Here is a 24,387-nt window from a genome sequence, read left to right as displayed (position 1 = left end):
CGTTGGCTGCAGAAGTTGGTCTACCCCTGAGCTGTCAAACTGCAGGGTCTAGAGCTAGGCTGCCTTTCCCTCAGCAATTTTCGATGTAAGTCAAGCCTCAAGCCACGGGTGCTTTCCAACTTGATCCCTTCCCTCCCCTCCCCATGACCAGACACCACTCTGCACAACTGCCTTCTATGGCCATCTTTCACTATAGAGCTGTAGCAAAGTCAACTCAGGCTCCCTTCCTTTCATCACTGTGGTAGGCCACTCACTGCTCTCCCAGTCACACGGGGTGACAAAATGGGGTTCCTCCTTATTGCGGACCCATTTGCTGGAGGAGCCTCAGTCTCACCAACAACCAAACTTGCCTCAAGGCTTGTAAAGGGTTGTAGGCTTGTCGTGAAGATAAGACTCCCCATAGCTTCTACAAGCCCCACCCCATCGCCACATACTGGAGGTGGCTGGGCAAAGATTTGCCATTAGCTCCTTCCATCCTGGAGTTGTGATCAGTTCATCTTGGCCTCTTTTCCTGCTGACACCATTTTTTTCTACACTGCCACTGCCTTTGGGAACTTCAGATGTTCCTTCTTGATCCCTCTTTGGAGTAGAGTTTTCTACCTTTTTTTTTTTTTAAGATTTATTTATTTGATGTATGCAGGTACACAGTTGCTCTGTTTAGACACACCAGAAGAGGACATCAGATCCCATTACAGTTGGTTGTGAGCCACCATGTGGTTGCTGGGAATTGAACTCAGGACCTCTGGAAGAGCAGTCAGTGTACTTAACCACTGAGCCATCTCTTCTACCTTTTTAAAGAGAGCAGTCTCCTCTCATTTCAGGTGGCAGGAACAAGGACCCCAAAGAGGGTTCGTAGGTGAGAATGAGAAGTTAGTTGCCTTTGAAAGTGAGAAACCAAACACGTCAGGACCCCAGGACGAAGTTTCTCTAAGAAGATGCTTATTGTCTGATGGAAAGCATTGTGTCTAACCATTCCCCTAAGTGGCATTATAGCCATGCTGCCAGGAACTGATCCTGAGTCAGACAGAGCAGGAGGAAGACTTAGAAATGCATTTCTCTGAGGATGGAGCAGGGTCACAAGCCGTTGCAGCATACTGTCTCCTCGCCAGTTCTTGAAAGAAGCACACTGATTGCAGAGATGCGACCTTGGTTTTCCAAGAGAGGGCACAAGAAGCAGGGCATGTCCTTAGCTCCAAAGCAGGAAGCTCGGAATAGGGAGAACTGGGCATCTGGACAAGAAGGGAGTGTGGGGCGGGGCTAATACTGTGTAAAACAGGCGTGGAGACACACTGCTGTCAGCCAGCGCGTGGGAAGCAGAAACAGGAGCCTGAAAAGGTCAAGGATATCTAACTTTATAGGAAGCTTGACACCAGTCATAGCTCGGGGGGTTCCACTCCAGAGTGAGACCTGGTCTCAAACCAAACCAAGAACAAAAAGCAACAACAAGCACAGCTTGTACGAAGGATGCCGCATGGACCACTATGACCTTGAACAACTTCAACCTCTCCATCTCTCTTCCCCGTTCTTTTTAATGTTTAAAACGTTGTTTATGTCCGGGGTTAGCATAGACTTGCATATACTATGTCCCACTAGGTCAGAGGGCAACACTTTGGAGTTGGATCTCTTGTCCCACCTTTTTGTGGGTTCTGGGGAGCAAGCTGGGGACATCAGGCTTCACAGCAAGCCCTTTGATCGGCTGAGCCACTTCACTGCCCCTCAGTCTCCTGCTGCTGCTGGAGATGATGAAGCTTGAACACCCGGATTAATTAGACCCTGACATTGGCCAGCGGCGCTGTCCGTGACAACGATGGTGCTAAGCCGTGGATTTATACTTAGGCTCTCGCCCCAAGGAGATGCTCAGGTCAGAGCTCTAAAGTTTCAGGCAAACCCTCCAGCCTGAGTGCCTAAGAGACAAGGGAGTTTGGGTGACAGCCTTTTTTTGCATCCTCTTTGAGAATGCTGCTTTTTAATGGAGTTTACATTTCTATTCATCTATAATGATCTTCCACATAGAGCTGAGGACTCTAGGAAGGACCTGAGATGGGCTTCAGAAAGCATTTAGACATAAATAACCTGGGCGGTCAAGATGTGAGAAAAGGGGAAAAATGATATTTCTAAGAACCCGAGAATAGCCCTTTAACATTATCCTTCCTTTCATGGAGATATTGACTTTGTCAACTCGCTAGAGTGTGAAAGACCCATTATTTAACCTATGGAAAGAAAGGAGTCCATGAGAAATGTACCTTGGGGCTACTTTTCTTCGTATGAGAAGAATGTAATTTGCAGTCAGAATCCATGTGTGCAGAAAGCTCCACCCAGCCGGGTAATTCTTCCATTTCACACGAAATCACAGCTCGCCGGCCGGCTATGAGATTTGATGAACATTTCTCCCTGATGCCTCCAGAAACATGGGTGTGACTCCCAGAGGTGCCATCTGGTAGAGAGATAGGTCTTTTAAACCTGTTTCACTCCGAAAAACTGAGTAGTAACGAATTCACACTGAGTTAAGTGAGGGGTGTCTTAAGTATGTTTTGGCTACACTTGGTTGCCTCCTCCTGAAATGTTTGATGTGCCTGTTGGGTCAGTGGTGCCGGTTGCCGAAAGGGTTCTGTTGAGTTCTTAGATGGCTGCACCTCACCGATTCTGCCTCCAAGACTGGAACTTTCTACTCCCTTGAAAGGGCACAGTAAGTTGTCTCATAAGCTCTCTTGGACCATGGGTAGGAAGACGGGAAGGGAATATCTAACGTGGTTTATTAAGTAGGAAGTGGAACAGCCATGCAAATATTTGCTGCCATAGAAAAAGTATCAGTCTCAGGGCAGGAGCGGTCATGCTGGCCCTTTTGGCCAGCAGCAATGGTGGCTCAATTAAGTTTTCCCACCATCTCCCGAGTGGCAGGATCGCTTCTGGTGGAAAACGCTGTAATGGTGTTTGCAGTCAGCTTCTGGCTGGGTTGTTTCTTGATGTGCCTCCAAGAGTAGAGTCAGAAGCAGGAGCTAAAAATTATTTTGGAGGTTATACAGACTAGAAGGCGGGGGGGAAGGATATGCAGAAAAAGCAAATTTACCCCAGACTAAACACCAAAAATAAATCACAAGACTGAAGCCCCACATACTGGTACCTGTGGCTTCTGAGAAAACCTCAGAATCCAGACACTTCCACAAAAGCTCCCTTAGCCATAGAAGGAAAAGCTGTGTGTGCATGCAAATAGTATTCTGCTATTCAGTGGCTAAAATCCTATTTCATGTAACGTGGTGGGGAATGATGAAAGCTACTACAATTTGAAATGCATTTGCATTCATATAATTCTAAATGTTTAACTTGGGAAAGTAGCTTCATTTACTTGAGGTTGTGTCCGATCAACATGCAGAAACCATTGCTAAGATCATGTACAATCCCTAGGGCGAACATAAAGAAAAAAAAAAAAGAGCCCTTAGTATCAACTCACCAGCCAGAGAGGGAGCCTGATATGAGCAGACAAGTGTGCTACTGTATGAGTCTAGCTGTGAGTTCATGGGTTTGACTCCTGCCCTGGTCAACACAGGGAGGGGCGTTTGATGTGGCACAAGAAGATGGTAACACTGAAGAAGATGACCCAGGAGAGAGAGAGAGCACTAGCCGGAGGCGTGCAGCCTGCGCTGGGTGGATCAATGTGGCAGCATGCGGCAGACTTAAGGATCAAGTGCTTCCTGTTCGGCTCTCCCAGGATTCCATGAGGATGGACTAGCAGGGGTTAGAGTGACGCGCTGTATGCATCACGATCAAGGTTTTGAATTGTAACAGAAAGCGTTGTGAAATTGGATGCTGCAACTAAAACAGTAGAGCCAGGTTTGGTGGTGGCACATACCTGGAACCCTAGCGCTCCGAGGAGTGCCCTGAGTTCAAAGCCAGCCTAAGCTTTGGAGCCAGTTCCATGCCAACCAGAGCTTCATGACAAGAGCCCCATTTCAAAAAGACAGAGGAAGGAGTGGGCAGTGCTGGGAAGATGTTTCAGTCAGCAAAGCACCTGCCTAGCAAGCGAGAGGTCATAAGTTCGGATCTCCAGAACCCATGTGGGAATCTGGACCTGGCGGGATGCTTTTGTAACCCCCAGTGATGGTGAGATAGGTGGTGAAGAAAGATGGATCCCTAGAGACCGCTGGTCAGCTGGTCTAGGCTATTTGGCAAGTTCCAAACGAAAGAGAAATTCTCTCAAAATGTGGAAGGTGTCCGTTGGAGGACGTGGAGGTTGTCCTCTGACATCCACACACCGAGACATACATATAGACAAAAGCAAATGAATAAACGAATATGCGAATGAATGAATCCGTGAGAGTCAAATCATACTATAAAACCAGCGTTCTCCTTTCTGTTCCTTAACGTCAGGCACCTTGGCAGACACCTTGGAGGAGCCTGTCATGGAATCTCCCGGGTCTAGTTGCAGAGCTAAGAGGAATGGCAGTGTTCTTATCTGTAAAGCAGAGATCGTGTGTGTGCGTGTGTGTGTGTGTGTATGTGTGTGTGTGAAGTACACAGGTTCAGGCCCCTTAGGTCTTTGCTAGGATGTCTGGCCTACTATTAACAGTTGGTAGAAGCTGGAATGTTCGCCTGACATGGAGAAAGCGGCTTCAGATGCTGAGCCTTCCCTTTAACATCTGGAGCCAAGAGCTTTGAGTGCTGAGCCTTCCCTTTAACATCTGGAGCCAAGAGCGATTTCTCAGTGTTGCTGAATCTTATATTGCTTAATCAAGTCCATACGAGGGAATGACTTTGTCAGCTCCTGGCCAGAAAGTCATCCGTTAGCAAAGTCCATTGATTATAGACTTGAGAGACATCTCCACTGATTCCGTTGTTCAAGAGAACGTAGGAAATGAAAACTTACGTGGGTAAAGTGATATCCCAAGAGCAGCCGGGAGCTGTTGGTTAGTTGGAGAAGATACAAAGGCTCACAGATAGGATCGGGAACGCTAATGATCCCTGCCCAGCTTTGCCTCCTGATTTTGACCGACAGGCCTCTACAAAGACAAAGTGTATTACATTTTTAATTTGCCGTAACCTTATAACTCACAGTTAATAAAATGTCCTTACTTCTTAGTGACTGGAGATGGTTTTGTTACTAGATTGGGGTTTTCTGTTTGTTTGTTTGTTGCCATTGTTTCAAATCGAAAAAATTTTAAATATAGTTAATTTGGCTATATCTAAAGATTATATCAAAACTAGATTTGTTGTCTGTAAAAAGCCCATCCCAGTAGAAGAAAGAATGACTATGGGTCCCCATGAACAGCCCTAGCCAAAGGTGCTTTGGACAATTTCAGATGGTTTTCTGATGATTTGCTCATAGGAATGTTGTCTTGGGTGCTGTTGAGACCCTTTTCCTGTCTTGATAACGAAATGGTGTGTAGAGGGTGGCAGGGAAAACCACGACGCATAGTAGGGACACTGGCACATTTGTGGGCACTGGGATGGGCATCCCATGCTAACCCTGACTGTGGCCGCCTCCTCACCCGTCCCAAGCCACGAACTATAATCAAGCAAAGTATTTGAGGACGAGAAGGACTCCCTTTGAATACCCTGTAGAATAACCGGTGTCCTCTCTGTGTTCTGTTTGACCAGTGCTCCTATATCCCGCCCTGTAAGAGAGAAAACCAGAAGAACTCGGAGAGCGTCATGAACTGGCAGCAGTATTGGAAAGATGAGATCGGTTCCCAGCCATTCACTTGCTATTTTAATCAGCATCAGAGGTAAACCGAAATTCGTACGCGCGTGTCAATGTTGGCTGGTTGTGTGATGTGTTACGTGGGTACACCATGGTCTGTGCCCACTTGAAGGGACGTGCCACTGGGAGATAACCTCAAGTTATTTTTAGCCTGTAATTCTCCATTCCTTCCAGTATTAAGGAGCTACTTCCTGCTCTACTAGATGGGAGCCATATACAGAACACATGGAACAAAAAAATGAGAGGAGAGGGACGGAGGGAGGGAGGGAGGGAGGGAGGGACGGAGGGAGGGAGGGAGGAAGGGAGAGGGGGAGGGGGAAATGTGTCTAGGGTGGGGGGTGGTACCCAAGGGGGCTTCCCCTTCTCCTTAGAGAAAGGGAGATGATAATGGGGGAAGGGTTTGTAAGGACGGGACTGGGAAGAGAAGAGGGAAGGGGCTGCAATCGGAATGTAAAGTGAATAAACAATAAATTATTGGAAAAATATCAATATGTGTTCATACCATCAAAGCTTCACCTGCCTTAGAGGCTTGCTACACTGTTTTTTTTGGTGTTTTGTTTTGTTTTGTTTTGTTTTGTTTTGTTTTGTTTTTACCATAGCAAGATGACCCCATGAATCAGAACACTTGCCTACCCACCTAGAGTAAGCTGCACTAAACTAATTGTCAATGTGTATTGCTGGGTGCTCCACAGTTAACCCAAGCCTTCTCTTCCTCCCCTAATCTCTCTCAGTGAACGGCCTCGTCACGCATTTGTCTCCCTAACATAGATGGTTCTTTTCTTCGTTATTCTCTGTCTTCAACATCCTGTGACCATCCCTCTGTGTGACTCTTGGATCAGATCTGGATTTTTTTTGTGTCTAATATGGCCTGTTCCCTCTCCACTGTAGCACCCCAAGCCATTCTCCATGTTGCTACCTAGGCCGGCTCTCTAGCACAGGAGTCTAATCAGGTCACTCCTGAGAGTTCTCAGCATAAAGTCTTGCCTGCCTCGGCATGGTCTCTATGTCAGGTACATGTTGTCGAGTAGCAAAGCACCTGAACTCTCATGGCTTACGGCAGTGACCATGTCTCATGTGTCTGTGAGTTGGCGGGACTCACGTGCAGCTAGGTGCAAACTCAGCTAGGTGTTTGATGAAGATCCTCATCTCTCCTTTATTTATTGAGAACACTGGATATCGGTGCTCAGATTGCTAGAATATCTTCCTTACGGCAAGGCACTCTAGAATTAGAAGATGCCTCACTTCTGACACATTCTATTGGTCAAAGCAAGCGACAAAGCCGGCAGCGTTCATGGTGTGTTGACAGAGCTTCCCCAGATGGGGGCTCCAGAAGATACACGGTACGTTTATCAATAGGGTGTAGTTCCCACAGTTCCACATGTTGCAGACACAGGAGAATCCACCTGCAGAGGGTGTCATTCCAGGAATTAGCAAATTTCGCATGATCAGGTCCTTCCTCTAGCCCTAAACAAATCATAGGAAAGACTACCCAGAAGATACCCTTGAAATACAGCAGGGCAGTGCCACTGTGGTGTGAGGGGAAGGGCATTGCCTGAGCAGATGCAAGATGGCGGAAGATACAGAAGAAATAAAAGGAACTTTTTACAGAGCGAGCCTCACTGGGGCTGGAGAGGTGGCTCAGCTGTTAAGACCGCTGGCTGGTTTTGTTTGTTTGTTTGTTTGTTTGTTTGTTTCCAGAGGACAGGGCCTTGGTTCCCAGAACCCATATGGCAGCTCACAATCACCCGTCATTCAAGTTCCATGGGATCTAGCGCCCTCTTCTGGCCTCTGGGGCAGCAGGCATTCAAGTGGTGCACAGCCACACAGGCTAAACACTCATATACATAAAATAAAAACTTGAAAGTAGTAGTAATAATAAAAAAGCATCATTGGCTAATTACAGGAGAATCGCCAGTGGTCAGCCCAGGCCGCAGCGTTGTGACAAACATCCGTCACATACATCTACGTCCTGTGCGTGTCCTGTGCCCGGCTCCCTAGCCCAACTGTGCGCTCGTTAAAGAGCATGCCCGGCACTATCTTTGTTCCTCCATGCCTGACCCAGTGCCTGTGTCTCAGTGGATCTTTGGTGAATCAACAATTGAACTCAGTGATGACTTAATAAGGCGGTTTCTCTGATGCCAAGGAATGTGTATTCACTGATGGGAACAGATGTCAGGCAGAGTCAAGTGTGATGTCATTGGTTGGGGATAAGAAGGGCAAGACCTTGAAATGGGAGGGAGGGGGGCAGGGGCTGTGCTGCATCAGCCAGGGCTCGAAAACAGGGCATCTTAGGTACATTGGAAAGACAGTGTTGGTTGCAACCTGAACAGGTAAGGTAGCCTTGGGGTTAGAGTTCTACAGGCAATAATAATAATAATAATAATAATAATAATAGCAATAATAATAATAAATGCTAAAGACATTGTTTTTGTAATACAGGCAATATGTGGTCAGGCGAAGCCTTTTCCAACTTTATTTTCAACCTGAAGACTGACATAAGCAGGAGTTCATATTGAGGAAGTAGCTGAGTTTCCCGTGTCGGTTGCTGTGTGAATGCTGAATGCATGTTGGATATGGAGGGTGAGTGAAAGGCGGGCAGGAAGGAGAACACTAGACTGAAGACACGGTCTCTATAGTGGTTGTAAATATTAGTTGCATTTACCTCACGGAGGAACCTGAGGCTTAAAGAATTCATGTAGCTAACCCGGGGCATCTAGCCAGCCATTAAAAAAAAAAAAAAAAATCAGCTGGGCAGTGGTGGCGCACACCTTTAATCCCAGCACTTGGGAGGCAGAGGCAGGCGGATTTCTGAGTTCGAGGCCAGCCTGGTCTACAGAGTGCGTCTCAAAAAAAAAAAAAAAAAAAAAATCAGTTTGTCTGATTCCCAACAGCCACCCCTTAGCCACCTGCTGGTTCAGATAAACATCTTTGGGGGCCTAAGTGATGATGGTGGTGGTGGTGGTGCTGCTGCTGCTGCTGGTGGTGGTGGTGGTGGAGGTGATGGTGGTGATGATGTAGCCAACAGGGAATACCATATCCAAACGGCATTTCAGAATGAGGACCAGCAGACCTTCCAGGCAGTGTACCAGAAAGGACGGTGTCAAACTTCTCCTGGGAGAAAAGTGTAGTCCAATTGTGACTGTGCTGAGTTCCAGATGCTCGATCCTGAGATACCCCGCGGGTGCTGGAACTGAAAGTTCAGGAGGGAGAGATGAGGAGCAGGGGCCACACAGATCTGTAACCCCTGGGGCACACAAGCTGCTGTTGAGGCAAAGAGGCCAAGTGCATGCTGGGAACACAATGTTGAGAAGAGAAATGCTGATGGACCACACTTCAGTCATAGACAAGGAGACAGAGGAAGAATGGCTGGAGGGCGAGAGGGGATTCAGAAGGGAACAGGGAGAGCGATCCTGAAAGGAATCCTGGAAGAGGAGGAGGCTGCTAGCAGCTGTCCTCGGAAGCTCTGGCTTTGGCCACAGCAGGTCTCACCTCAGAGGACGGGGATGGGAATCATTTTATGTTCGTCCAAGTTGCGACTGTGGGGGCGAATAGCCAGTGCACACGACTGTAACGCTCTCTGCATTCAGAAGAACTCAGGCTTGAGTTCGGTATCGGGAAATCTCATGGCAGAGGGCGAGAGCTGACTCCTGCAAAGTGTCCTTTGAGCTCCACATGCACACCGCGGTGAGCACCCCCCCCCCGCCCACATACATACATACATACATACATACATGTGTGTGTGTGTGCAAACAATACACAAATGACCTAAAGTGTAAAAGAAGGAAATTCTGCCGTGTGGTGACACGGGGGGAACTTTGAGGGAATCATGTTCCTCGAAACAAGTCAGTCACAGGAAAGCAAACACTGTTGTGTTAGGTGTTTGTCGTAGTCCAGTTCGTAGATGACAGAGTGAAATGACAGTCGTTTCTAGTGGCTGGGGAGGGAAAAGCGGGGAGTTATTAACCTACAGGTGTGACGGTTTCCTCTGGTGAGGAGTAACAGCTACAGAGCTGGGTACAGCCGGCATTGTACCTACAGTCAAAGTGCAGGGTAGCTTAGGCTTAAAGGTTTGTCGGGCTACAGCAGGGCACATGAACATAAAGACTTGTGGCAGCTCATACCTGCACAAGTCAGACCCCTCAAAATCCCGGCACAGAGACAGGAAAGTAGGCGCAAAGTTCCACCCCTAACCAAGATGCTATTTGCCTTTGATACCCACGGGGGGGGGGGGGATCTGCTTTCTCCAAGGGAGTGACACCGGATATATAAGCTATGCTAGGCAGATCCCATGTTCAGGAGAAGTTAGCCAACACGAAACAGACTTCAGACTGCATCTCTGTCTCTGTCTCTGTCTCCGTCTCTCTCTCTCCCTCTCTCTCTCTCTCTCTCTCTCTCTCTCTCTCTGTGTGTGTGTGGGGGGGTTTGAGGTCGGGGGAGTGGTGGTGTTTGTTTTGTCGGTTTTTTTTTTTTTTGAAGAGGGAACATAAGCTTAGGTGGGTAGGTAAGTGGGCAGGATTTAAGAGTTGGGGGAGGGGAAAGAATATGATCTAAATATATCGTATGAAAATAATTCAAGCCAATAAATTACTCGTTAAGCAGTTAGAGCTCGTGTTAAAACCCTTACCACTATACACTAAAAGTTTGTGGACGAACCGAGCACTGGGAAAGAGCAGCAAAAACGCAAGTAGAGAAAGGAGCCTGCTACAGAGTCAAACCGACCGGGGAGTGAAAGGAAATTGGACGTGTGGCGTGCACACGGTAGAACTGGAACACTGCCCGAGGAAAAATGAGACAGAGTTTAATAAGTAGGGGACCCTTTTCTTGTGAGGTGGGAGCCGAGACAGGGAACAGTTCCCAGGGGGTCAGCGAGATTGTACTGAGCCATCTGAACAACTGGGAGACTCCGAAAGCTACTACTCCTAGCCAGGCACTGATTTCAGAATGCAGGTGGAGACGGACCTCCCAGTCCTGCCTGCTGCCCCGCCTGCTGCCCCGCCTGCTGCCCTGCCCAGCTGATGAAGCTCCTGATTCCTTTCCCACTCTGCTCTGTTCTGCCTCTCATGCAGGTATGGATCCTGAATCCCCACCATCACCACCACCAGTCCAGAAGGACTGTCCTTCCCCAGTAGTGACAACCGTCTTGATAGGAACAGACCCCATACCACGCACTCAAAAGAAAACAGTGCGCTCATTATTCCGTATTGTAGTCACCACACTCACTATACCCCCATGCCAGATATGCAGGGTCCTCAGCCTAAGCAGTGTCTTAGTTCCTTCCCGGTACCACAATGCCCTGCAGCTCTATCCAATTTGGCAACTGCATACCTGGACTTAGCATCAAATCCCCAAGTTCAAGCGCTCACTCAACCTTCCCACGCTTCCTCAATTCTGATGCCAAAGTGTTGTACCAAGTACAACACCTGTACATTTGACCACTGTGCAGAGTCGGGGGGGGGGGGAGGGGGAGAGGGAAGGATGTCCTCCTGCCCCCCCACCCCCCATGGGCTCAGTTTTGTGTTGGAAGGCTCACGGGACTCAGAGAACACTCACTCATAACGCCACGTTATTACAGAAGACACGGCTCAGAAACTGCCGTGTGGAATGCAGACGGAGCAATTAGACACTCTGTCCTGAGCGCCAGCTTTGAGGCTCAGGGTTGTGCTTGCCGGTTCTCCGAACCTTGGTCAGGGCTCTCCCATTTTGTAGGCATAAAATGGTGACTGGATCAACCTGTGGGCTCCTGTCCCTTCCTGAAGGTCAGAGGGTAATGCAGAACCTTCTAACTGTGACCACAAGTTGGGTCCTCTGTAAGCAATACCCCTCCCTCCCAGAGCCACCTCAGTAGGCTAGGAAGGGGCTTCCGGTGAACAAGGAGAGGGGCTTCTGTCACCTCTACAATCGGGATACCCCTTGTGGTAATCTGAGCACGGGAGTTCAAACCTGCCACCTCCCCATCGGAATGGGCACACATCCTCTATCCCTCCTGTCACCAACCTGTCTGCAGACTGTCGAGTATAGCTAGAAGTGAGGCTGGCTTATCACTATTCTCAAGTGACTCTGGGGAAGCAGGAGTTTCAGTTTCTCCCCTCCTGGCATAAGCGAGATGAAACAGGGGTGTCGCTGGGCTCGTGAGATAGCAGCTCCCTGGTGCCATCCACTCTGGGTGCAGTTTCTTACTACGGCTACAGGAGAAGTTAAAATAGACTCACGGCATCCACTCCCAGATGCTCCTGATAAGGTGAACTTTATATTTAAAGCGACCTTTAGATTTCACATAATTGCAGGAAATTAAGAGGCATAGCTACCAGGAACTTCCATTTTTCAAGAAACGTGTGTTATTTTTAAAATGTAAGGTAGAGATTATTGGAGTCTTACGATTTCAGCCTGTGTTCTGGAGGGGAATCTGCAGGGCCAGACAGCCACCAGAAATGGAAGTTTTTCACGTTCTCTAGGGCAACCTCATCCCAGGGCTATATCCATCGTGATCTCTTAGTACCTGACATTAGTCTGCCTCCCTAATCCATGGTGCCCGCCATCTTTCTAATGTGTAGATTTTGTATGCAGAGTTTTTGTGTGTAGATGTTTATCTATAGTTTTTGTTCAGGTGGGATGACTTATTATCTGAATTCCACACTTTCCTTGTTATTCTCCATTGCCCTGCTAATTAAGGAAGGTCGAAGCCTACTGTTGACCCGGTAGTGTTCAGAGCTTGGCGAATCGTGGAGGACTCCCTTTCACTGGGCAGGGCTCCCCCTTCTCTGACCTTGTCTGGGGAATTCAACTCCCTCCCCACGCCTCTACCTGCAGAAAGTCACGTGGTTAGATTACAAGTTTCTCCGGAGTAGGACCTGTCCAGCTAGCACTCTCGATTCCTGAAATGCTTCCCTGTGCTAACGAGGCATTTCCAATAAACCCTCAGCCAATGACCTTGGCCCATCTTGGATGTTCCTTCCCTCCCCTCCTCCCCAAAATTCTATAAGCCTTGAATCAGCCCAAATAAAGTTGACCTGCCTCCCTGCAGTTGGTCCTGGTGTGTCTTCTTTGTGTACAGACTCAACAGAGTTTTCCTCCCTGCTCCCTTTGCCCTTGAGGGCAGGGAGGGGCATGGTTCCAGGCTTTTTCAGTAAAAGCCACCCTTAACAAGCACGCTGTAATGATAGACTGGGGATTCTACGGCAAGCACACTGAAGACGCCTTCATCTTTGCCTTCCCTGGTGAGCGAGCACCTGGAGAGGAGTGAGTTTTCTTGCAGGGTTTACTCATTCCATAGGTACACCAGAAAGGATGGAAGGTCACAGCTCACGTCTTAGACCTGTGCTCGCAAACCCTCGTCAAAGGAACCAGTTTGGCCAGAGCATTTGTGTCATCTCTTGAATGCTACCTGCAGGGCTGCTGCTGCTTTGGTTCAGATGCCTACATGGCCGAGGTGACCCTCGTTGGTCTGATGAGCCTTGTTCCTTGTCTTGGCTGTCTTCTCTTGACTGGGTTGGGTCTCACTTTTAAGACTCCTACCGTTGAAAGACCATATTCTGACTCAGGAGAGGCGACACCCCAAATCACTCATGAGAAACGGCCTTGATGCAAACTGCAAGAGGACTTTTTATTCCAAGAGCGCTCTGGGGCCCACAGTCATACACCACACAGGGGTAGAGGACTGTGGCACCCTGAGTAGCTGGGTAAGGGGTATTTAAAGGAAGAAACCACAACTCAAGGGGATGGGGAGGGCGTTGTTGGAAAATACCAAAAATACCAGTTAAGAGAAGTGGAAAGTCAAGACAGTTTTCTATGAGCCTCTAACAATAGCACATTTGCATAGCGGGTTCCAGCAACATTCAGGGTGGGTCAGGGTGACTTTCTTTGAATGAACACTCCTGGAACCCAGGAAGCGGGTGGGTGGAGGAATGTCACTATCTGTTTTATGATTAGCATGCCTTGGAGCACTGAGTCACAAAGGTCACATTCTCAAGCCTGGGCCTGAAAGCCTAGAGTTTTTTTTTTTTTTTGTTTTTTGTTTTTTTTGTTTTTTATATGTTTCACTTTTCATCATCATCCTCTTGATTAATTTCTTTTCCTACTTCCTAGCCAGCTTCAAGTTCTGTTACTGAGTTACATGCCAGTCATGAGCCAATAGACAGACAGAGATGAAACAACCACAAAACAAAGCAGACAATGTCTCAGCCTTCCGTGGAACGACAGGATTGTATAATTTAAAAGTCAGGTGATACAGTGAAGGAAGACTCGCAGGTCCTGCTTTGAGATCTTATTGACATGGTGGAGAACTGCAGACCTGAGTGAGCCACATTGGTAGAGACAGAGGTGTGGCTCAGTGGTTAGCTAGGTATAAGCAAGTAAGAGGAAGGACCATGTCAGAGAGGGGTGCTGTGGGGTACATGGTTTCTGAGGCTGGGAAGCTTCGTATGTGTGATAAATGTAAGGCCAGTGAGGTTGGAGAGCCGAGTGTGAGAGAGCAAGTGTGTGTTTTATTGACCCAAGAGAAGTGGGGACTGTTTGAGTTTTCCCATTGCCTGCTCTCTCCTCCATGCCAATGGCTCTGTTTTCCATGATGCTTTTGTACCTCTCACCTTGTCCCCTCATCTGGGGACACCTTCGTCATTGTCACTACTAGACATTGGCACAGCACAGTAGTTCTAGGAGGAAGCTGGACCCAGGCGTTTCCTCATACTGTCATTCTGGGAGTATTGATTTATTTGTGCCTTGGTTGTCCTCATATCGCCTTACACCTTGGCTGCTGTCTCTCCCTGCTTCCTTTCTGCGTCCCACACCACCAAGGTTGCTTTCCTCATACTCCCCAGAGTTAGATGGGTGAGCTCGTTCCACCTCGTGCATCTTAAGAGTTGCTTAACCTCAGCCACCACGTGACACTGGATATGTGGGCGTACACTTCTCTACCTTTGATTCACTGTATATCTTGGGTGAATGTCTCAGCTTCCCCATCTTGGTTTTCCTAGCCTGCAAAGCAAGAGTGACATTGTCTTGCTTTTATTTGGGTTTGGATAAAGACTGCATCTGCGTCCTAAGTCGTGATATATGTTTGTCTCTGTCTTATCCATTTGTAGCAAGTAAGGAACAGTAACGAGTGGTGGAGATGTCCTCTGGTTGGAGGCTTGGACATTGCCTGGTTAAATAATTGGAGTTTTATTAATGGGTAAAGCTATATACATACATACATACATATATATATATATATATATATATATATATATATATATATATATAGTGTGCGCACACACACATACACACATGCACGAGGTGGGGAAGAAAGGGAGGGAGAGAGGAGAAAGAGAAAGAGAGTCTATTGCTCAGAAAAAAGTAAATATGCTATACTTACGCCACTGAATGGATATATTCTAATTCTGGGGTGTATATTTTTACCCTTAGCATTTTAAAGACAGATGAACATAACAGCCTGAGTTCAAATGAGTGGAGAGCTCTGCAAAACACACTTGAAAAGCCACTAAAACAGAGAATTAAAAGCAATTGATCAGAAAAATGCCACTCGCTCACACGAGGCTTGGTTTTCTCGCCTATAAAGTTTGATAGACCGAGGACCGGCCGACCTCCACACACATCCTTAACACTCCCAAGCTGGGTGATTTTACGACGCTCGTTCTGAGCCCCATGCATTCAGAATAACTTAGGATGCCTTATAAAATCCTAACTGTGCAAGAGAGACAATGTTAGGAAAAAACCAAGTGATGAGTGGTCTGGAGCCCCCGTTCAATAGAGGAGCATGCCGTGCAGTCACCTTATGGTGAGTGAGTTTCGTGAGGGTGATGCTGTACTTAGATGTATCCTTCTGAATACGCTTATAACCACCATAGTGAGAAATGCTCGGTCAGTTGTAAACGGTTTTCACTATGTCTTTGCATTCCTGAAACAGATTTGCTCTAATAACACCTTTATTTTAATACATTTACAGATTGAATTTAAGCATATCATTGCTATGAGATTTTTCCTTGTTTTTCTTCAGTTTTTTTTTTTTTTTCTCTCTCTCTCTAGGACAAATTACTGAGAAAAAAAATCCTCTCGGGATTAATTTGCATACAAAAATGGAACCTGGGCTTGACAGGGTGGGGTGAGAGGGTAAGTTTATGCCATGGCCTGCGTGTGGAGGTCAGAAGACAATGCTCAGGGATCAGTGTTCCCCTTCCTCCTTACTGAAGCAGACCTGTCTTATTTCTACTTCAGCACTGTGTACCCCAGGCTAGCTGGCCTGTTAGTTAGCTCCACCCCCTGTGTCAACCGAGGAGTCCCGGGATTACAGATGTGCGCTATATCCGGCTTTCTTCTGTAGGTTCTGGGGCTTGAACTCGGGTCATGAGGCTCGCGTAGCTGACACCATTACTTCCTGGGCCACCGCTCTGGCTCAGATCTGAGTTTCGAATAAACCGTTAAATTAGATAATGACTGTTTTATGTTACTAATGTTGTTTTCTATTTTCTGTGAGAGACTTTTTTTTCCCCCTAATCTTTGATTGGAGAAGGGCTTGACGCCATAGTTCTTTTTCTTCTCAAATGATCGCGTTAGCTTTCTCTTTCTACACCGAGTTCAGTGACATATCATGAACAAAGCAGTGCATCTGGAGTCTTTCGCATGCACATTTGTGTCTCGTTCCATATTGAGAGATTACATCAGAATTGAAGGCTGTGTTTAATCTCCAAATCTGTATTTTTAAAAAAGTAGTGTTTGCTGTCTCCAGCAAGCTGTGGGCTATGGGCGGAATCCGTGCCAACATTCCTTCTAAGTCTGACATCTAAACACCATGCATTATTTAAAAAACGTGAAATTGAGAGCCTATTTTCTGATGATTAATCAGAAATGCCTCTCTGCTGGCGAGTCCAGTTCATCTTCCGATGGCCTTTATCATCGTGGCAATAAAAAGGAAGTCACAAATGTGATGTTATCAAATCACTTTTCATTTAAGATGCTTTATGCAGCCTTCAAAGAGAGCCCTGAGGGGAGTTTGGGAGGAAAAATACCAAGAACCACAGGACAAGTAGGTCACAGAGTGCAGTGCCATCAGCTGCAGGAATGCAGGGCAGGGCTGCGCGTCAGGAGACTTCAGTTCTAAGCATAGCTCTGCTCTAACCTCAGTGGGTGACCTTGGACTACTTACCCAAGAGCCCGCACCTCAGTTTCCTATTAGGTACAATGGGGCCAGACGAATGTTTGTGGCTTACGGTGGGTTTATGTGGACTCAGAGACTCACAGCCTCTCACATCTGGGAGATCTTTTCAATCATTCACTCCAATCCTTTATTAAGTACAAATTTAGTGCCTGTGAGTGTGTGTGTGTGTGTGTGTGTGTGTGTGCTGAAACCAATTGCCTGTTGAGAAGCAAGCATCTTATGGGTTGGAAGGGTTTATTCTGGTTCCTAGTTTAAGGGGAGAGGGTCCTCTCATCGTGCTGGGGGAAGGCACATCGACAGGAGTGAGGCAGATGCTAGAGAGGACCAGCAGATTGTGTGGGAAGTCAGGAAGCCAAGGTGAGAGCAGACAGGAAGTAGAACCAGGCAGTAAGACAGTGGTTCTCAGCCTTACTACTGCTGCGATCCTTTAACACATTTCCACATGTTGTGGCGACTCCCCTCCCCCCCCCAGCCACAAAATTATTTTCATCGCTACTTCATAACTGTAATTTTTGCTACTGTGATGAATCATAATATTTTTTGGAGATGGAAGTTTGCTGAAAGGGCCGTGGCCCCCAGGTTGAGAACCATTGCTCTAAGACCTCATGGTCCATCCTTACTGCCCCCTTCTTCTGGCGGTGCTCCCCACTCCTAAAATTTCTATAGTCTTCCAAATAGCACCAGGAAACAAACGAAAGGCTAGGCATGGTGGTTCCTGCCTTTAATCCCAGAACTTGGGAGGCAGAGCCAAAGGCAGGCAAATCTCTGAGTTGGAGGCCATCCTGGTCTGCATAATGAGTTTCAAGCCATCCATGGCTACAGAGAGAGATGGAGGGTGGGGGAGGAGAAAGGGAGGAAGGCAGCTAGGCAGGTAGGCATCGCCAGTTGGGTACCAGTTGTTCAAACACATGAGCCCATGGGGATGGGAGGGGCATTTCATATTGAAATCAAAACAAAGCCCCAATAACTAAATGCCTACCACATCCTTTCTCTGTATTCTTTCTCCTCAGCACGGCTATCCCATTTGCAAACATCTTTGGTTGTCAAGGACTTCTTTTTTGTCTCTAATAGTTCTTTGAGAGTTTTCATATCTCCACTAAGCAAATAAATGAGGTCATAGGTCACCCCGGGGAGAGGGCGGTGGGGAGGGACTGACGGCTGAGTTTCTCTGCAGTGGTGAAGTTTCTGGTGTATGGTGTTGGTTGATGGCAGTGACTTTACCACAGTCAGAAGACCTGGTTAGTGCTGCAGTCTCTCTCACTCTGGGGGCAGACTGTTGTCTGAGTATCATGGCAGACAGATCAACTATAAGGTTCTCCGGAGGCTCAGGGAGCAGAAACCTGGAGCTGTAACCTCTCCCTGTGGGGCTACAACAGCTCGGCCACCTCTCTTGGCTCCTCCCCCTGCTCTTCCTGCTGCTGTTCCTCCTCCTGGTCTTCCTTTTCCAGGTCCTTCTGCCCTTCCTCCTCGTCCTCCTCTCCCTCCTCCTCCTGGTCCTCCTTTTCCAGCTCCTTCTGCCCCTCCTTCTGCCCCTCCTTCTCATCCTCCTCTCCCTCCTCCTCCTGGTCCTCCTTTTCCTGCTTCCTCTGCCCTCCTCCTCTCCCTCTTTTATCTCTTCCTCCTCTCCCTCCTCCTCCTGGTCCTCCTTTTCCTGATTCTTCTGCCCTCCTCCTCTCCCTCTTTTATCTCTTCCTCCTCTCCCTCCTCCTCCTGGTCCTCCTCTGCCCCTCCTCCTCCTTCTCCTCCTCTGCCTTCTCTTCTTCCTCCTCCTCTTCCTCCTCCAATCAAATCGAGCAATGCTAATCCCTCCTCCTTCTACACTTAAAGGCCTATGAGCTTCCGCCATCAAGTTCTCCATAAAACATACTGTAGGTCATTGTAAGTCACTCCTATCCCTTTGAGCTGTAGATTACCTCATGCCATTCCTTCTACCTAACTTTATTGTGGTGCCTCTCGCCAGACTCCATTCATACTTCTTTATCAGCCTGGAGACCTCGCTGTTCAGCTCTTCTCACGATTGAGATCAGCTTCAAACCTCTGCCCTGTGACTCCAGAGTCTTTCCTGCTAACATCCCTGAGGAAGTCCCTAGCGGTGACCAGGATTCGAGCCTGGGTTGGGATCTGAAAGCACAAGAGTCTCTGTGAAGTCTCACTGATGAAGCATTACTGTAAACGCCTTCCTTTTCATGGTCCCTACTGATGGCAAGCTAATCGGAAATGCCAGCCTGGCACAATTGAGCCTTCCCCGTGTGCCTGCCCTTTCTCGGTAAATTCTTTGTGCATCCGTTCCCCAAAGCCTGTACCCCTGTCCTTTTGTCCTTTTGCATCTGCTCGGAGAATATATCCTCCCCCACCCAAGCACAGTTAAACCCTCCTCCTCTTTTATTATCTGTGCACTGTGTGCAAATATCCATCACGTCTTAAAACAGGTTCTAGCCAGAAACAACAACAAGCATCCACAGAACGCCTCAAATCAACGTGCCAGTATAGTGCCCGGCGGTGGGTGTATAGACAGAGTGTTCCTGCCCTCACGTTGACTGCCAATGGGCAAGCCAACAAGCAGGGGTGTCCCTGATGCCTGTCAGCCGTAGGTGTTAAGCAAATGCCAAGTGGCTGAATGGAAGAGAACCAAGTCCTGAGAAAGCCTTGTTAAATGCCCAAGTGTATGTCTAGAGACTCTGTGCTTTAAATTTAGAGATCTATAACAAGGTTGCTGGTCTATGGGTTAGGTACAGCTTTAAGACTCCATGTTATTGTCATTGCTGTGGGCAAAGGAGGCCCTATCTGTAATATTAATACTGGTCAATGGCCACAGAAGTAAAAATGGATCTCTCTAGGAATATGTACCGCTCACTGCATAGCAGCCTTCTGTGGATTTCTTTTTTACTTTTCTTTTCTTTTCTTTTTCTTTTTCTTTTTCTTTTTCTTTTTCTTTTTCTTTTTCTTTTTCTTTTTCTTTTTCTTTTTCTTTTTCTTTTTCTTTTTCTTCTTTTTCTTTTTCTTTTTCTTTTTCTTTTTCTTTTCTTTCCTTTCCTTTCCTTTCCTTTCCTTTCCTTTCCTTTCCTTTCCTTTCCTTCCTTCCTTCCTTCCTTCTCTCTCTCTTTCTTTCTCTCTCTCTCTTTCTCTCTCTCTTTCTTTCTTTCTTTCTTTCTTTCTTTCTTTCTTTCTTTCTTTCTTTCTTTCTTTCTTTCTTTCTACCATGTTCCAATGACCAGTCTGCTGTTAATGTTAATTATTTTTTAAAGATTTATTTATTTATTTGTATGTATGTGAGTACACAGTAGCTGTACAGATGGTTGTGAGCTTTCATGTGGTTGTTGAGAATTGTATTTAGAACCTCGGCTCGATCCGCTCCAGTTGGCCCCGCTCGCTCGGGTCAATTCTGCTTGCTCAGTCCCTGCTCGCTCTGACCCAAAGATCTTATACATAAGTGCACTGTAGCTGACTTCAGACACACCAGAAGAGGGCGTCAGATCTCATTACAGGTGGTTGTGAGCCACCATATGGTTGCTGGGATTTGAACTCAGGACCTTCGGAAGAGCAGTCAGTGCTCTTACCCGCTGAGCCACCTCGCCAGTTCAGCTGTTAATTATTTACACATTATTTTTATTAAATATTGGGCATCATATGCTACAGGGATATAGTCAGGCAGCAGCTAGCCCACATGGGTGCTATGACTTGGTCATAACTCATCACTTTAATACCGGTGCATGCTTCTCAACAATACTTTCATTGCATTGACATATTGAAGAGTGACATACAGGAACAGGGCCTCAAAACGAATCCAGTTTATTCTATGATTCAGAAGTATCTTACTATCTGCTTGATGCATTTTTAACTAAAAGACACAATTTCACAACAGAGGACAATATTGAGGGTAAAAAGCTACTACTATTTGTGTGCCCTGTAGTGTCTGTGCTCTGTAGTGATTGTGCCCCATTATGTGTCTGCCCTGTAGTGAATGTGCCCTGTAATGAGTGTGCCCTGTAGTGTGTGTGTCCTTTAGTGTGTGCCTTGTAGTGTATCTGCCCTGTAATGAGTGTACCCTGTAGTGAGTATGTCCTGTAGTGTGTGTGCCTTGTAGTGTATCTGCCCTGTAGTGAGTGTGCCCTGTAGTGATGTGTGCCCTGTGGTGGGTGTACCCTGTAGTGTAATCTGCCCTGTAGTGTGTGTGCCCTGTAGTGAGTGTGCCCTGTAGTGTGTGTGCCTTGTAGTGTCTCTGCCCTGTAGTGAGTGTGCCCTGTAGTGTTTGTGCCCTGTAGTGTGTGTGCCCTGTAGTGAGTGTGCCCTGTAGTGAGTGTGCCCTGTGGTATGTGTGCCCTGTAGTACTGTAATATCCAAAATAAATTCAAGACTACCCCATACCTTCCCCCTTCAAAAAGACTTTCCAAACTGTACTAGCAGTCCAAGTACAGAGCCAAATAAAAAGCTGGCTGACTAAACAAATATAAAAACATAGTTTTAATGATCAAAAACAAGATTAACAATTCCCCTGCCCTGCCTCACACTAAAAACTTCAAAGACAGACAAAATGAAAGTCACCCTATACAAACCAACCAATGTCTCAAAAGGTTATTGGATACACCAATTAAAATAAGCCAGACTACCCTGGTGCCTATATCTGGCCCTTACAAAGTTACAAAAAGTGTGTTCTTTGTTCTGGGTCTCTCCTCTGGCCTGCGTACTGAGAGGAGGTTCCCCGACATGTTGGATAAGTAAAATCTTCATGTGTTTTGCAATGATAGTTGTCTCTGTGGTCTTTGTGAGTGAGGGTCTTTTGACAAACTACAACAGTACATAATTTAGGGGTCCAGACACATTGGTAGCCTGGATAGAAAGCTAGCCTGTTTCTCTTTTCCTACATGCAGTAGGAAATGACTTAATTTAAAAATAGCTTCTGTGTATCCTATACATTGTAACAAAACAAGGTTCCTAACAGTTGGGAACCTTGTAAAGTGATAACATTATTGTAGGAGCAGCCCTTCAAGCTTCCAGGATCAAAGATTCTCACTGGGTCTTTTGCAACAAAAGACACCTACTTACCTTAATTTCCATAGCTCTCTGAGTAATCACACTGCACCAAAGGGAAGGGCGAGGTGTGTAAAAGTGAGGAAACAAGTGGGCAAGTGGGTTTTCTTGGTTGAGGATCTAATTCTAGGATACTGGATTTAACTTAGACATTAATGGCGATGAAGCATTGAGTACATTGTGGAGGGAATTGCTGTGGGCTGAGTCTGGGTGGTCCTGTGCCTGCCCGAGCTCCCTTCACGGGCATCCAGCTCCAGGCTGGCAGCCTTCCATAGCATGTGAGGCCAGAGTGGGGGTTACCCTGGAGGAGAGGTTTGGGGGTCCATCCGATGAGGGAGAGCAAGCGCTTCAGCAGGATGAGCTGGGGAGACAGAAACTGTCACACTGGGAGAGGTTGGGCTAGATAGGGATTTTACAAACAGGCAGAGAGGGGGCTGGGCTCGGTCAGCACCTGAATTTAATTCCCAGTAAGATGACTGTCAGAGGACCACTCCCCCCAAACCCTACCCCCGCCCTGTTGTTGTGAGACAGATGATTTCAGTCTGAGCACTGGGGAGGCAGAGAAGACAGGCAGGTCCCTGGGCATCTCTAGCCAGCCACCCTCACTGCTTGGCAAGTTCCGTGTCAATGAGGGACCCCGTGTCTTATGTAGGATTCCTATTGCCGTGATGAAACACCATGACCAAAATCAGCTTGGGGAGGAAAGGGTTTATTCGGCTTACACTTCCGCAGCACTGTTCCTCACAGGAGGAAGTCAGGACAGGAACTGGAGCAAGGCTGACTGGAATGTGGAGGCAGGAGCTGAGGCTGAGGGCTTGGAGGGGTGCTGCTCTCTGGCTTGCTCCTCATGGCTTGCTCAGCTTGCTTTCTTATAGAACCCAGGACTACCAGCCCAGGGGTGGTACCACCCACAATGGATTGTGTCCTGCCCCATGAATCACTAATTAAGAAAATGCCCTATAGGCTTGCCTACAACCCAATCTAATTGAGGCATTTTCTTAATTAAGTTCTCTCAGATGGCTTTAGCGTGTGTCAAATTGACATAAAACCAGCGAGTATGCTCTGTCTTGAGAAATGTGGATAGCACACAAGAGATGGCCCCTGAGATTGACTTCCGGCCTACACGTGTGCATACGTGCACACACACTCACGTGTGTGTGTGTATACCTCTTCACACACATGGACATATGCATAATCATTCCTAAAAGAACAACAACAACAACAAAAACCAGAAAGGCAAACAGCAAAGCAAAAATGATCACTTGTTTTGGAAATTATCTGAAAATAGTTGGCACAGCCCGTGAAAACACAAGTAAACACACAGGACTGTTTAGGCAAATCCATCCATGGCATTTACAGTTTCCAACAAATCTAGGTGGCCTTTGAACGAATCCCCTGCAAGTCTGCGAACCTGCTTCCCCCGTCCTCCAGATTTGCTCAGCTGCAACTCAGTGGCTTCAATCACGCTTTGAAGTCTGTTGCCGCCCCACTAACATTTGTTGAGCTCCCATTTTGAGCTTAACAGGATGTAAGGCTCTCTTCAAGGTCCGGGAACCCCAGGGAGACCAGCCAAGTGGATCTGAGCAGGCGCCTGAATATACCACTTTACTAGGAACCCACGGGTGTGGCTGAGCCAGCATTGTTCTGCCCCCTCCCCGGCCCCACCCTTCCGTTCTTACTACATAAGAAGCCCTTGCCATGTTGACCCCCACTCCTCAGGTATCATGGGGGAAGAAAGTGGTTTTTGACCTTCTTTAAAACGCCATCTTTGGACTGCACGCAGTACGCCTGGCTGTGTTCAGACAGGAAGGAGACAGATACAGTGAAACCCGAGGGGGGTCCCTTACCCTGCTCATTTCCTTGAGAACCCAAATGCCGAAGCTCTTGCCAGCCCTCCAAGCGCCCAATGGAATCCCTGCTCGTGTGCTTATTTTTGGGTTTGTCAGCGTGTTTGTCATCTTCTCCCTGGAAACGGTTTCTCACACCCACGTCGCGAGTGTGCGATCTGCGATGATTCCGTGTCCTCTTTGCCTGGAACGAGGGCTGAGAACATGATTCAGCTTAGGGAAATGACACAAAATGCGGCTGTTAGATCTTTCAAACCTGACTCTTTCTTATGTGTTTGCAGTCTCTCTACAGGAGCAGACCCTGCTGGAAGCAAGCAGATTTGAGCTCTAAGTTCCTAGGCTCCGGGTGTGGCGGGTGTCGCGGATGTCGCGGGGAGAGACTAGAAGACACACTGTTACTTTCTTGTTGCCGTGAGAAAAGCAACTTGAAGGGGGAAGGATTTATTTCAGCTCACAGTTTGAGGGTTCGTTCGTGCTATCACTGTGGAGAAGCCTGGAGGCAGGGTGAGAGTGGCTGTGACCATGTGATAGGCTCCGAGGCAGCTGGCCACATCACGTCTACAGTTAGGAAGCAGAAAGATGAAGGCAGGTGCTAATTTCCTTCCTTCCTTTTTTCTTCCCTTCCCCTCTCCCTTCCTCTCTCCCTCCTTCACTTCCTTCCTTCCTTA

The 24,387-nt window shown here is 47.4% G+C and overlaps 1 protein-coding gene across 3 annotated transcripts in view; it reads left to right on the top strand.

Annotated features, from left to right (window-relative positions):
- The window catches only part of Kcnmb4 (potassium large conductance calcium-activated channel, subfamily M, beta member 4), a 55,999-nt gene that overhangs the window by 21,813 nt on the left and 9,799 nt on the right, over nucleotides 1-24,387 (top strand). The window contains exons 2-3 of one of the 3 annotated variants that reach the window (XR_003948751.1): nucleotides 5,593-5,720; nucleotides 15,716-15,799. The exons of 1 other annotated variant lie outside the window; for it this stretch is intronic. Coding sequence is in view for 1 of the 2 variants with exons in the window: in NM_021452.1 (NP_067427.1) it covers nucleotides 5,593-5,720 (128 nt within the window). In the remaining variant the exon portion in view is untranslated. The remainder of the gene's footprint in view (nucleotides 1-5,592; nucleotides 5,721-15,715; nucleotides 15,800-24,387) is intronic. One more of the 3 variants, NM_021452.1, reaches the window with a different exon arrangement.

Source organism: Mus musculus, chromosome 10 (assembly GCF_000001635.26).
Source record: "Mus musculus strain C57BL/6J chromosome 10, GRCm38.p6 C57BL/6J".
NCBI classification, from domain to species: Eukaryota; Metazoa; Chordata; class Mammalia; order Rodentia; family Muridae; genus Mus; species Mus musculus.
This window is presented reverse-complemented; position numbering and strand designations above follow the sequence as displayed.